The sequence below is a fragment of the Chenopodium quinoa genome, unplaced genomic scaffold (assembly GCF_001683475.1).
Source record: "Chenopodium quinoa cultivar QQ74 unplaced genomic scaffold, ASM168347v1, whole genome shotgun sequence".
NCBI lineage: Eukaryota > Viridiplantae > Streptophyta > Magnoliopsida > Caryophyllales > Amaranthaceae > Chenopodium > Chenopodium quinoa.
Window position 1 is genome coordinate 1,435,418 of NW_018745003.1, and position 15,632 is coordinate 1,451,049.

At 34.8% G+C, this 15,632-nt stretch overlaps 1 protein-coding gene across 1 annotated transcript; it reads right to left on the reverse strand.

Moving 5' to 3' along the window:
* Positions 1-886: 886 nt before the first annotated feature.
* On the reverse strand, positions 887-5,494 carry LOC110707785 (proline-rich receptor-like protein kinase PERK1). Its single transcript, XM_021885833.1, has 8 exons — positions 4,650-5,494; positions 3,748-4,305; positions 3,502-3,588; positions 3,338-3,408; positions 3,042-3,118; positions 2,693-2,840; positions 2,407-2,568; positions 887-1,530 (listed from the first exon to the last, which is right to left on the reverse strand). The coding sequence occupies exons 1-8, from the start codon at positions 5,290-5,292 to the stop codon at positions 1,159-1,161; spliced, it is 2,118 nt and encodes a 705-aa protein (XP_021741525.1). The 5' UTR covers positions 5,293-5,494; the 3' UTR covers positions 887-1,158.
* Positions 5,495-15,632: the final 10,138 nt, after the last annotated feature.

Sequence of the window (15,632 nt, forward strand, 5' to 3'; positions counted from 1 at the left end):
CTTTTAAAGCACTTGCATAGTTGTTACCTACTTATCCAAACAAAACTACATACATCAATAATTATAGACATAACTTAAACAAGTGCAAATTGAGAAAGATGAGACTTTTTACCAAGTACATTCAACTACATCTACTTAATTAATTGTACATGTTCTAATAAACGCAATAAGAGAACAAGTCTTGAATAAGATCGATTTATAATCGTGTGTGAAAAGGTGTTGTTCAAAGAGTAAGTCACTCCAACAATAGTTATTGTCCAAAAATAAATAAATTCAAGCCCTTAATAGTCAAGATAATGACTAATGAGTAATGACTTAATGAGGTATGTTTAATTGAAATTGATGGGCTAATTAAAACAACTGCCATTTAGGGCTTAGGCAATCGCTCAGAAAACCCCATGGCCTAGAAGTCTAGAACTCTAGACTAGAAAACCACCATTATTAATGTTTATAAGACTGAAGTATGGGCTTTGGTTCAATGATTTAAGGAGTGTGGCCGTATGGGCTATTAAAGTTGTAACCATACTTGAAGGAATTTGCCGAGTACATGTCTACATAGTCTTTTTGGTTTATCAATTACTTCCTCCATTAGTCAAACTGTTGCAACTAAAACAGTTGCATACGAATCACAATATCAATGTTAAGGCTAAGGCATCAAATTTCTATGAGAATACGACTCAATGTGAATGTAACCGTGTTAATGGCCTCAAGGGGTCTTGTTTGCATGTGGATGTCAAATTAGATAGTTGGTCAAAGCTTAGGTCCGTTTTGGATGGTATTCAAAATTTGAAATCAAAGTCCGCTTGTATTATTTACCTTTAATGAAACTTCTCATGGTGTTCATGATCGTTACAATGGCCACTGAAAACAATGTCATATGAAGATGTCATAGTAATATTCACAATTGAGCTCAACGAAACCAAAATCATTATACAAAAGAATTGCCCAATATGTAGTATGTTCTCTCTCTGTAAAAGCAATAGTAAATACATTGAGGTGAAAACCAATAATTCCACTGCAAGGTAAAAGAATGCCAAAAAAAAACGAAAAAATTGTGTTAGAATCACGTCACTCGCAATCTAATATATAAAACAATTAATTTTCCTTTTCACATCAGGGTTTTTCTTTACAGGAAGAAATGATGCAAGAATCTTTGCATCAAGAGCTTCCACTAAAACCTCTACTATCTCCTTTCATCTTTCCCATCTCCATCTCTCGAGTAGTTGGGCGGCTTTGACCTTCGCTGAAACCTTTACTATCTCCTTTCATCTCTCGGGTCGTTTGGCGACTTTGGGCTTCACTACTTGAACCAGATGGGTACATGCCATACTCGCTGGTTGTCCCACCATACTCGCTGCTGCCATACTCGGTGCTTTGAAGAGCCATCTGTCTGAATTTCTTCATGTCATCCTTGTATTGGGAGGTATCATAATCTGAGCTTCCGTAGGAGCTGTAGATTGAACTGTGTCCAGGTCTTATTCCTTCATTTAGATCTGATAGAGACACTTCTCCTTCCAAAGCTCTAACAACCTGCTCATGTCAGGTAAAAATTATTAATCAGAATCATCATGCCCTACTTTTTATGAGGACAAAGAACGAGCTCAATTTTTATTTTATCTTTTGAAAAAAAAATTACGATAGAATTATGTGTATAAAACAAGAAGCCCAGCAAATGTATGGTATTGCTTACAAAATGCCAATTAATTATGTCAACAGAGGAACTCAACAATTACAGTTTGATAATGTCAAGTTATGTTTCCCACTTGCTTACAATTTGCTTTCAAGCCCATTCAGTACAAACTCTACAAGCAACTGTCATGAATCATTCATACTCACAATCCACATACATTAAGTAATGCGAAAAGTCTACCAAATCATCAAATGCACTCTAGAAGTCTTTGTCCTTGAGGATTACTCATGTTATTATCCCCTTTTGGTAAGGTGGAGAGCTGCTGTCTGCCTGTCTAGAATACTAAGTATCCATAATCTTGCCCAAATGTCAAGTTCACAGAATTTGTGAATTTTAAAATTTTCATTGCCAGATTAATCAATAACTAATGCAAAGGCGTAAAGTATTGCATGTCAGCACTTGGCAGCAATACCAGGTCGCAAGATGTGGGTAATAATAAATTAAACGATGGATCTGAGATATGTTCCTAGATTAGGTCAATAAGGATTCATCTCCTAAATAGTTTAACAAATAGTCTAACATAAAACTCTAAATAGAAATCATCTCCTAAACAATTTGAATTGAAGATTAGGTCACCAATTCAGCAGTCTCATCAAGCTCATTAATTGCCTTAGTTCCAATTTTTTTAACAAGTCTTTCTATATAAAATGCACGGCTTCTCAAAACTTTGCATGTAAAATTTAGTTGCCTTCCGTTGAAGAGTATTATCTGTTTACCTGGCTCATTCGAGGTCGGCGTCGTGCCGAGTGACGGACAGAAGCAGCAGCACAGGCGACCATGCGGGCCATTTCATTGGGGTTATAATTGTTTTGCAGATGCGGATCAACAAGAGAATCAAAGTTATTTTCTTCCAGAGCTCTTGTCAGCAAAGGTCTTGCCTGCAGACAACAGATAAGGCTTATTACTTCTCTGATCTATCTCATCAATTTCATAGGCAACAACAGTTTCATAGGTAACAAGATGAATCCAGTAAGAAGCTCAATGTATGGAGAAACTGCATACCCAATCAACTAAACTGTCATCCATGTAAGCATTTGTAGGGTCAACAGGCCGTCGCCCAGTAATCAATTCCAGAAGCATTACTCCAAAGGAGAAAACATCAGATTTATCTGTAAGTTTCCCACTTGAAGCGTACTCAGGGGCCAGGTATCTGAAAATGACATACATACACGAAGCCCAGTAAGCACTTGTTCCAACTTGATGCAATGACGAGTCAGAGAATTCAACATTTAGTACATGCATACACAAGGATATGAAAGGAATTGTGCAATGCAATATTCCATCCTTAAATAATTTACTAGCAGTGGTATCTACAAAGAGCAGAAGATGCAAGGATGTAAGTATAACATACCCAAAGGTTCCCATCACACGAGTGGATATATGAGTATTAACATCTGAAGATAACTTTGCCAGTCCAAAATCTGCAACCTGAATAAATGAAAGATAGAGCATAGTAAGTAAAATTCATGATAACAAAAATTTAAATAACAATTTGTGATTAAATTGCAGAAGTTTTTCCGAGCAGGGAAAAATCGAGTGAGCTCTGGAGTAGTGACTACAGGTATGCTAATGCTCGGAGAAGAGAGTATTGGTCAAGTGGAAAATCAACCCAATGGCCAAATTGAATTATTAATAATGCAAACTCACCATTGCCTCGAACTTGTTATCCAGAAGAATATTAGCAGCTTTAATATCCCGATGAATAATTTTCGGATGGCCTACAGAAACAGACAGCATAGAATCAATAAACTTTGTAGTTGACTGTCAGCACTGGTACACAAGGAAAAAGCTATTGATACAAGATAACTCACAATCCTCGTGCAAATATGCCAACCCCTTTGCAGCTCCAAGGGCAATCCTCAGTCTTGTAGGCCATTCCATGGTAGGCTGTCCTTTACCTGCAATGAGACAATTTGAAATTTCAATCAGATCAATGCCAATCATTAATTATAAGCATAGAAGCCAAAAGAAGTGTTATACCAATGCTGGCAGTGAGTACAATTAAAGAGAGACAATGCAGACACATTAAAGCAGAGAACTAAAGGAAATAAGCTTACCATGAAGATGGAACTCCATGGTACCGTTTGGTACGAACTCGTAAACCAGCAACCTATGTGCACCAGTAATGCAATATCCAACCAAAGAAACAAGATGTTTGTGATGGACTCGGCTGATGATTTCAACTTCTGCCTGGAATTCGCGCTCTCCCTGTCCACTACCAGCTTTAAGAGACTTAACAGCAACCTCCTTACCATTAGGAAGGATACCCTTGTGGACATACCCAAAACCACCTTGACCCAGGAGGTTGTCCTCGGAGAACCCATTAGTAGCCATTGCCAACTCCTCATAAGAGAAGGGACTCTTTACAAACCCGAGTGAAAGTCCAGGGGAAGGCGGTGGAAGTGGGTATTCAGACCCGAAGCTGGATCCTGAACCTCCACCACTACTCATAAACGGTGCAGGCGGTGGCGGTGGCGGTGGGGGTTGGGGAGAAGGAGGTCTAGGCGGCCGTTGCGGGGCCGCAGGCGGTGGAGGGGGTTTCGGCACCTGATAATGCTCAACTGGTGGAGGATAATTCTGCTGCCACTGCTGTGCTTGAACAGCATATGGACCATCTAACATTAACAACACAACATCACAATAAAAAAACAACACCATAAATGCACCTAAAGATCATACCAAATCATAAAACTTAATCTAGGAAAAAACAATAAACATGCATTTACATACAAACACTCAAAATCAATACATCCAGATCTAATCCAATCCAATCTACAAACATTACCATATTCCCCAAATCAAAAACCAAATAAACACCCTTCAAAATCAAATGAATTAAACTCAAACTACACCCAAAATAGAAATGTTCGTCAAAAGATCCAATCAAAGAATTCAACCAAATACAACCCAAATTAAATCAAATTAAACAAAACAAACCAAGAAATCAAAGAAATAATACCTTTAGGACCAATGGGAGCATGAGGAGGTGGAGGAGGAATATAATAACCTTCACCACCATATTCATCTCTTCTTCTCTTCTTCTTCTTTTTAGCACAACACACACAAATTATACTCAAAATCACCAGTACCACCACTCCTGCAATTGCTATCCCTACTACCGTCCCCGTCGATATCCCATTACCCCCACCAGAATCCGAACCCGAACCCGAACTTGAGCCCGGTGATGAGCCCGAAGAAGGAGTTGATCCCGATGTAGAAGACCGCGAAGGAGGTGAAGGTGACCCACCACCAGAAGGCGAAGTAGGAGACGACCTGCCACCGCCACCGCCGGAAGGAGGTGAAGGAGGAGAAGGGGTTTCACCGGGGGGAGCAGGGGGTGAAGGGGTATCAGTAGGGGGAGCAGGAGACGACGTCGTAGGAGGAGGAGAAGTCGGCGACGTCGGAGGTGGAGAAGTCGCCGGAGTTGACGACGACGGAGGAGGAGAAGTCGCCGGAGTAGACGGCGGAGGAGCAGGAGGAGAAGGGGTAGGCGTAGTAGTAGGAGGAGGAGCGGCGGTTGGTGGCGGAGTAGTGGAAGGTGCCGGCGGAGGAGTGGTGGTGTTAGTGACGGGAGGAGACGTCGCCGGCGCCGGCGACGACATTGTAGAAGAAGAGTTTAGTAGAGAGAGAGAAAAGTGGAAGAAGAGAGAGAAAATGAGAATTTGAGTTTAAGTTGCTGAGTGTGTTGCTTTTACAGAGGAGAGAGAGGGTGGGGAGGGTTTTTCACACTGCACATGGGAGGACTGAGGAGAGAGGAAATAAATAAAATGTGGGACCCACACGGTGGCCCACGCATATATTTTCCGGTTTTCACTCTAGTAATATAGTTTAGCCTAATTTCTTTGTTGATTATAGATGTGGTAATAATAGTTGTACAACTTACACTGCCGTGTTTTTTTGTTTTCTCATTGTTCAACGCGTTTAAGCGGAAATTTTCATTTTATTGATTTGATGATCTTTTCTTTCTTTGATTTATTTTGTTATCTTATCCGGTGTTATAATTGATGGATCCATTTCATACTATAGAAATATTGGTGATGTTGTATGTTAGTTGTAATTAAGGCCTATTTTAGTTCAACTTATTTTTATTTTTTCAGAAAAAATAACTTCAGATCATATTATATAATTGTTTTTTGTACAATTTTTTATTGTTAAATATCTTTAATTTCGTAATGAAAAAAATTATGAAAATTACATATTAATGAAATACACATTATTACGAATCTAACAAGATCCCACTTGGTATATTTTTTCCTTACAAATTAGATAAGTTCAAATAAGCAAAAATAAGATGAATTAAACACGGTCTAAGTTGAAACTTATTTGGTGCATTCTATTGTTATCAATCAATTGTAATTAAGCCATCCTTAAATTCATAATGGTGTTGGTGCGTACATCATGCGTGTGCAACTCTTACGAGTTCGAAGTAATTGTTTTGTGTTGGCGCATAATTCATTTGCATTATGTCATGAACTTAGAGATCACTAACGAATAGAAGTACGCTTTTCATTAATGATGAAAGATCAAGTGCTCGTATTGCTTGTTATGGTATTTTCAATTCTTTCATATGTATCATAAGTTACGAAATGAGTTTAGAAATCTTGGATGAGAAAGAAAAAAGCATTGTGTTGGGAAACTTGTGATTGTTATTTATTTAGTGACTTTTAATCATGCTATAACATGTAAGTTCATTAAATCCAAAAATATGATTTTATCTAATTTAGGCTTTGTGTTTTTAACTGATCATATATTATATTAGTTTTGAGTTTATTTGATCTCAGTCTTTATCTTATCTCATTAAACTTATCAATCGAACTTTATTAGACTTTAATTTGATAAAACGTAATAACTTTTATCGTCTTATCTTATCTTATCTGAATTTATCAAAATTTTATTTTACTAATTTAAATTCCAACCTAAACTTTTTTCTAAAATCTTATAATTTGTGCCAACACTTTTACCATGGTTGCTTAGTAGCAAGAACAGTACATAATAATGCTAAATCGCTTGGAATCCTATACAAAAAAGATAAAACACTTTTTTCCTCGAAGTGGGCATGTAAATGGAGGTTGATGCTATCATAGCTTAACCCTTCATTCCTCCTTAAAGTATGCTGATAGCTAGCAAGATATATACTTGTAGAGTTGTAGCACATATGCCAAATATGAACGACAACAAAAGCTTCAAGTAGGATTCATTTAAATTCAACGTACATAAACAATTTGTCAAATTATAATTTGGATACTCCTACATACACATTTATACTATTCCTAGCATAATCTATGCATACACTATAAAGCCTCATATTTATTTCCTTTTGAAAATATCACAACCACAAAAGTTATAAATGAAATAATAACTATATACTAAAAGACACACAAGCAATGACACGTGTCATTTTCTGGTGTGTTAAAAAAAAAATATTTAGGAAACAAATTTTATATATAAATAGAATATTAAAAAGATTTAATGTATCCTTGCACTATATATATTGATACCATAAGCTAAAGTTAAAAAAATGAAAATCAAATTCTTAACCTAACTTGTTACATATATAGTGCTATATACTACTCTTACCATTTTTACAACAAGGATTATTTTTTTTTAAAATATTTGTGTATTTAATTATGTTTGAAAAGCTTGCTAGGAAAGATATGAATTTTTTTCTAAGCCCGTTGATTATTGAGAAGAAAAATAAATACCGCGTAAGAGGGAATGGATTAATAGTGTGTAAAAACTAAAAAGTAAATCTATTTACGAATTAGATACATAGTTGTAAGATATTCATTTGGCTAAAAGAAGAAATGATATAAATTAGTTAGTGAAATATATATATATACATATATGTGTATTTTAAATTATCTATTTTGCTAATAATAGACTCTTTCATAATTAATTCATTTCACAAAGTAGTAACTCAAATAGATTTTTTTTCATAATTAAATATAATGTTAATAACTATAGAGTAGTTATTGAAAATTACCATGCATGACACGGGACCTAACCTAGTTATTATATAAATACTAGCCGCTATTTTGTTATGTTGCATAGATACTAGAAGTGTAATTTTATATACGAGTATATATTCTTTAAATTGGGTGTATATAGACATTATATACTATTTTGGCACGACTTAAATAACAATATAGTCTATTTATTCTATAAAATATTTTTCTACTTGGTCTACATTGAAACATTTCTAATTGCTCGATCACTCTACTAAGAAAACCAATGGAAATGGTACACATTTGTACATTACAATTCAACTAAACAATGCAAAGAATTTCAAAACCAATAAGTTGCAAAAATTGCGGTGTTACCTAGCTAGGGAGTGGATGGATCATGGATGTCATGGATCTTTCGCTAGAAGACGAACATGATGATACAAGACATATATTGTTCTATGAAAGTAACGCTTAGTAACATTATTTATTTAGTAAATTAAGGTCAAAAGTTAGGTTGGAAAAATAGAAGAAAAAAAAAAAAAAAAACTAAAGGTTATAATTAATTTATGGGCTATAAAATATAAATTAGCAATTCATGTTACCGTTGGCTATGGCTGGCTTATTGTTAGCTAGTCTAGCTGTGGTGGTTAAGTAAAGCAAAGCCAAGATCCGGCAACTAACAGCTGGATAAATAAACAGCTAATTAATCCTATACATTTTGGTGCGTAAAGTGTTTGGTCAAGCTTTTTAGAATTGAAGAGCAGCTTTTTATGCATCTAAAAATCACTAAACATACTTCATATTTCTAATTTGATTTTATTTAATATTAAGTACGGATTACTTATATTAGATCTTAAATGCTAGTACTTCCTAGCTAATTTGACGTGTGCCTAGTGCTAAGTGTTTTGTAGTACAACACTATTACATTATCATAATACCTCCTCCGCTTCTTTTTAATTGACACGTTTTTTTAGTCACGTTTCTCAATGCAAAAATTCAACTATTAATATCTTTAATTATCGATAAGTAAAAATTATTAAAATTTGATATTTTGAAAATATATATCGTGACGAATCCTAATAAGATCCCACACGACTATATTTTTCATTACGTATAAAGCTCAAAACATGGTCAAAGGAGAGTGTGTGAATAGTGTTAAAGTCAAAACGTGTATTTCAATATTTTCTCCTACTTGGGTAAAACCAGTGTGCTGTTATATTAAATGTTAAGAATTAATCATAAATTACATAAAATTTTACTTTGTAAACATGTTATTATATACGAGCTGCATGAGGGTGACTTAAAATGGTGTACTAAATAGGCATACTAATTTAGTAATAATAATGTAATATGTGCAAAATTAGGCTAATAGTTGATGGTTTAATTTGAGCACAATTAACCCAAAAAAATTGATAGTTAGTTGGCACATACTTTTGCAAGTCTTATATTCCGTACCAAGTTACCAACTACATACTATCGTAAATTCGTAACAAATAGTTAATTCAGCTTCAAAATAATATACATATTTTATTTAATATATTACGAAACTGAGTATATCTCATATGTATTTAACATACCCATTGCTAAGTAAGTAAGTAGTTGAGAAATTCAAGTCATTTCAATAAGAGATACGTAGTGAAGAATAGCATATGCATGCCTTCCCTTGTTAATTGTTATGGTCAATATTACTTATACAAGTATTTACTTTGGTCCCAATTAGCCATGCATGCATTATTTAATTATAGTCCTTATAATGTGCATAAGATGAATGGAGAAAATTTCAACTGGAAACTACAAATGGTTAGACCAAATCGAAGAGCCATGCAAAATAAAAATTGTGAATAATTTTGGGAAAGGTCTATTATTTTATTTTAATTAATCAATTTTATATTTATTTTTTTGAGGATATTAATTTAATCTAATTAATATAAAATAATGATATAGGGTATGTATCAGAATTCAGAACTCTTACTCTTATCCACTATTCAAGAAGAATTTAATTTATTATTATTGTTGCAATCTTAAAACAAATCTTGGTTTTATTATTACTTTTATATACTGTATTATGTTTCTATTGCCACAATAAATGTTAGGGGAATTAGTAAAATGTAAAATTATACTTGGATAAATTATGGAGGTTTTGCTGTACTCATCTTTCTACTGATACTATTAAGACGTAAATGAGTAACATTGTATAAAACAATCTCTGGAGGCCGGGTGTAAAATTACATTTGAATATACCATGAAGGGTTTGCTGACTCACGTGAATCTTGGTACTAATCTTTCTATTGATACTATATATTAAGACACAAATGAGTATCATCATCCTATAAAACAATCTCCATAAGATAGCATTGTATGCAATTAACCAATAATTTTAATACAAATTCCATTCAATTACTAAACTGTAAACTAAAAGTTTTAGTGAGCTTAAATTAATACTACGTAGCTTGAAAATTTAACACATACAAGTACTTCTTAAATGCGGTAAATTATTATTATTATTATTATTATTATTTTATGTACTTATATGATACTAACACCTCAAAACATTACACCTAAACTATTTGTTCACAACCTTGATTGTTGACTACTGTCATTAATTGCTAAATATAAATAGAATATATACTTAAAGTCTGAACTAAATTATAATTCAGCACTTAGTACACTTGTTGTCAATCACATTTTGACATGCATGTTTCTATCTACACAGTGTAAAAGTTACATCATTAAATGATAAAGATTATGGAGTGGAGTGGAGTACGACATGGGTAATAAAGAATATGTCCAATGAAACATGGATAAGCCTAAGCAAATAAGCAATACAAGAAACAAATTGTGAAATGGTCAAGACCAAATTACCAAGTTGGAGGGAATAAACACATGCACTCAAGTTCCACATAGTAAGCCTTCAATTATGACTTCTCATCAATGCAACAAAAATATCTTTATCTTAAACTACGTGGTTTTTGGTTTTGGGTCAATTTCTTGCTTCTTATGCACGATTTTTGTTTATGCGCAGTCATCGGTAAACCTGGGCACGGGCCGGGTTGGCCCGCGTGCCGCCCGGCACGGCCCGCCGTTCGGCGCAGCCCGGCACGGCCCGAAGTCAAGCACGGCACGGCACGAAGTTCAACTTACGTGCCACGGGCCGTGCCACGGACACGGTTGAGAATTCCCAGGCACGGCCCGACACGAGCACGGGCATGGCCCGCCGTGCTGGCCCGCAGGCATGGCCCGCAGGCACGGCCCGCGGGCCAACGGCTATAAAACGGCTAGTTTTTTGCCAAAAATTCTATAAATACTCACCTCCATTTCATTCCCAAATCACAAAATCACAATCTCTTCTTCTTATCTCTTATATTCTCTAAATCTCTAATAATCCTTATTTTCTTAAATTCTCTAATTATTCTCTTAAATTCTCTAATTATTTTCCTAATATCGGAAAAAATTAAAAAGTTCGTAATCGTAATTAGTGGAGCGTTGAAGCACGGTTGTAAGATCTAAACTAATCTTAAATTTATTATTGTTTTATTGTTATTATTAGAATAATCTTGTTTAATTATTATTGTTGTTAATTGTTATTGTTGTTGTTATAATTGTTGTTATTAATTATTATTATTGTTACAATTGTTGTTATTATTTATTTTTGTTGTTATTGTTATTGTTATAGTTGTTGTTATTAATTAATATTATTGATATTTTTATTGTTAAAATTGTTGTTATTAATTATTATTATTATAGTTAACCACTTTTTATTAAAAAATTAATTGTTAATTATGGCATCGAACAACCCATCATCTAGGTCTAGGGGGAAAGGCCGACTTATCCGTAGTAGTAGTTCTAGGGAACCACCAAATACAACGAGCCCCCAAATTACGAGTCAAACCAATGACCCCATTTACTTCCCCCGGGGCTATGAGCCATATAATACGTCGGGATTTCCAGCACCACCACTAAACCAATTTCCACTACCACCATACCAATTTCCACCTAATTATATCGGTAATCAACAAAACTATTGTTCTAGCCAAGGTAGCCAAGAAAGTACCCGAATTCCCTCCGGTTCTACCCCTTCTACTGCCACTCCCACTAGTCCCACTACTAACCATCACACACATCATGAATGGTTAACCGAAACTGAGATGCTACTTTTGAAAAACCGAAGGAGTGAGGTATGGCGTTATTTTGTCCTAAGTAAAGATGGTGAACAATGGGCAAAATGTAAAACATGTAATAGTGTATTCACGGCAGTTACCAAAAACGGGACGGGACACTTATCTAGACACATGAAAGCTTGTGCAAAACCAGCTAGTGATCCAACCCAGCCCAAAATTTCCCAATTCCATCCATACGGCTTTACATACAACTATGAGAGGGATAGGGATGAACTAGGAAAAATGATAGTACACGCCGAACAACCTTTTCTTTTCTCGGAAAGTGACGCATTCAACACCTACATTAACAAAGCACTACAACCCCAACATAAAAGAATCTCTAGGAAAACCGTTCGTTCCGCCGCAATGAAAAATTTCCTAGAGTACAAAGTCCGGTTACAAGCCGAATTGAGTAACCTTAACTGTAGAGTATCTTTAACAGCCGATTCTTGGGATAGTGGTTATAAATATCACTATTTATGTGTGACTTGCCATTGGGTAGATGATCAATGGATGTTACAAAAAAGAATAATACATTTCAAAATGCTGGAATACCCACACACCGGCATTAACATTGCTCACCATTTAATGTAAGCAATAGACGAATACAACCTTCGAGATAAAATGATGTCTATGACTTTTGATAATGCAACCTCTATGACATACACAGCTAATCTTATCAAACAAAACTTAACCGATGTACTATTAGACGGTGAAGCTCTTCATAGTAGATGTGTTTGCCATGTACTTAACTTATGTGTACAGGATGGAGTTCGGGCAATTGGCCCATACTACAGCAAAATCAGAGATGCTATTATGTCTATTAATAGCTCTAACACGAGATACCAAGAATGGAAGAGTTTTCTAAAACAACAAAAGATAAGGGTAATAAAAATTAGAACCGATTGCCCAACTAGGTGGAATTCCACCTATGACATGTTAACAAAGGCAATTGAGTACAAGGGCCCGTTAACATTATTTTACAACCAAAAATTTCCACAAAATGCTTTGTATGATGATGATTGGAAAAACTGTGAAAGATATATGCAATTTTTACAGTTATTATATAACATGACGTATTGTTTTTCTACTGTTTACAATCCTTGTGCTCAAAACTTTCTTTCTAATGCATGCTTACTCGCCCAACTTTTCGCTGATCATCGCGATCAAAGTGATTATGATCAGTATCTTCCAGCAATGGAAAAAAAGTGGCGTAAATATTATAGTGAGATTCCTTTGATTTATATTTTTGCTTCCATATTAGATCCTAGGAAAAAGTATGAAAACACATTTATGTTAGTTGACATTTACTTTCAATGCATGTTTCTTGACGATGATGTAGAAAACTATAAGACTAATGTGAAGGATTAGTTTTTTGCTTTATATAGAGTCTATGAAGCCAAATATGGCACCGTTCCTCGCTCAGGGCCTTCCCAACCATCCAAAAACGTAAGTAAGAAGGCCAAACATTTATTTTCACAAGCTACTAACTTGATTTCAAGGTTTTCAGGTGATTCATCAATCAGGAGAACGCAAAGCGACGTCTCGGAGTTGCAGATGTACCTGAGTTACGACTTCACCAAAGGCATGGACGACGATGAGATAAACAGCCTCGACCTCCTTGCATGGTGGAAACAACAAAGCTCGAAGCATCCAACTTTGGCGGCAATGGCACGAGACATTCTTGCTATCCAAGTTTCCTCCGTCGCCTCCGAACGAGCTTTCAGCGCATCCGGAAGGGTTTTAGACGATAGAAGAACAAGTCTAAAACCCGAAACACTAGAAATGTGCGTGTGTTTCAAAGATTGGTTGGATGCGGAAAATCGCTCACAAGACCGTTCTTACGACCACAACGACAACGAAGAAGGAACCTCCGCTTCCGGTTCGGGTTCGGCTAGTTCCCAATCTATGCAACTAGCCGATGACCTTGAAGGCGAAGGCGAAGACGAAGACGAAGACGAAGACGAAGACGAGCAAGAAGAAGGAGAAGAAGAATAGACAATTATTGTATATTGTACGATTTTAAAAATATCAATTTTATCATTTTCCAATTTTTGTTTAATACCATCATTGTATGATTTTTATCATTGTTATCATTGTACAATTTTCTCAACTCAAGTAATAATAATATAAAGTACGCATTATTCACATCCAAAGTCCAATTTGCCTTTTTTCCCCGTTTTGTTACAATTTGTAAATTCATATTAAAATAAAATAAAATTATACCAATTACTAATAAATCATAAACATTAAATTTTAAAGTAATAGTATAAAGTAAATATATAAATATAAATATTAAATATACAAATTATAAAACATAAATATTCAACTTATAATTATAAAATTCATAACTTAATAACTTATAACTTATAAGTTATAAACTTATAAGTTACCTTATAAAACTTATAATTATAATTTTATAACTTATATACATTATAAACTTATTAATTTATAATATTGTCATTAAAAAAAAAAAAAAAAAAAAAAAAAAAAAAAAAAAAAAAAACTGCACCAGCCCGCGCAGGCCAGGCACGAGGGCCGTGCCGTGCTGTGGGCTGGCCTGTGAAAATGGCCGGCACGGCACGGCACGAAATCCTGGGCCCGCCGGCACGACCGGCACGGCACGAACCAGCCCGTGGCCCGCCAGGCACGGCCCGCGGCGGCCCGGCACGGCACGGTGCCCAGGATTAGTCATCGGCGACCCCATCGTAAAGGACTAAAGGGTTCCTTGATTGAACTTTTGGCCCATCTCGTGTTTATGTTATAATCGCCTCGTTGGTGTGTTTGATATGTCATATGTGTTGCTTTGAGAAATTAGATCTAACTCTTTTTGTTCCGAATTTATAACGGTTACCCACTTCTAATATTTATGGGTATAACTAGGGGGCTAACGTGCGTCATATCTAGTTATGTTTAAAAAGCTTTTTTAAGAGTATAAATATTTGCACACTATTTTTAAAGGTTTCAAAAAAAAAAAAAAAATCAACAATAATGAGGTCAAATAAGTAAACACACATTTTAGGGGCATATAGTTAAACAAATATTTTAGGGATATAAAATCGTCCTCACATTATTCATAAGTGTTTTCTCATACTTTTTAAAAGGTAGAGATATAATTGTATGAATAAGCCATTTATGAATAGTTGAATCAATTATATACAATGGCATGTTTAATCGTAAATTATTGTTGTACTTAAAAGATTTAGTAAGCACTAATTACATTGATTTTAGGGATTGTTCTAATACTTCGTACCCCCATAACATTTATGTTTATAGAAGTTATTATTAGCTACTAGCTAGTATGACTATACGAGTAGTACCTTAGTTGGAGGTGTATAAATCAAAACCACAAATTAAGGGTTTGTTTAGCATCGTTGTGGTTTTCTGTTTTTTTTGGTTTTTTGTTTTTTCAAAATCATATGATATATATTATATAATGAATTAAAAATTAGTCAAACTTATTAAAAACATGATAATTATAAAAATTGACAATAGAAAAATAAAAACATCTTGTTTTTGGTTTTTTGTTTTAAAAAAAAAAAAAAAACAAAAAAAAAAAAACAAAAGACAATGTCAAACGAACCCTAAACGAGTAAAGAATAATTGGAATATGGGCATATGCCAATAAATAAAAACATACCACATACGAAATATTTATTGGGATTAGCCGGTGTTACATGTGCTGAAATCAAAGCTCGATATGTATAGTCTTGCACATGTTAGTTATCGACGGCAAATTAGCTGTACCTTCCTCCCTTCCCATTTGCGTTGAAATCGTTAATGGTAGAATATTTGTCCCAAATTATTAGATAATCTTCTTTGGTAGATTCGATTTTGGAA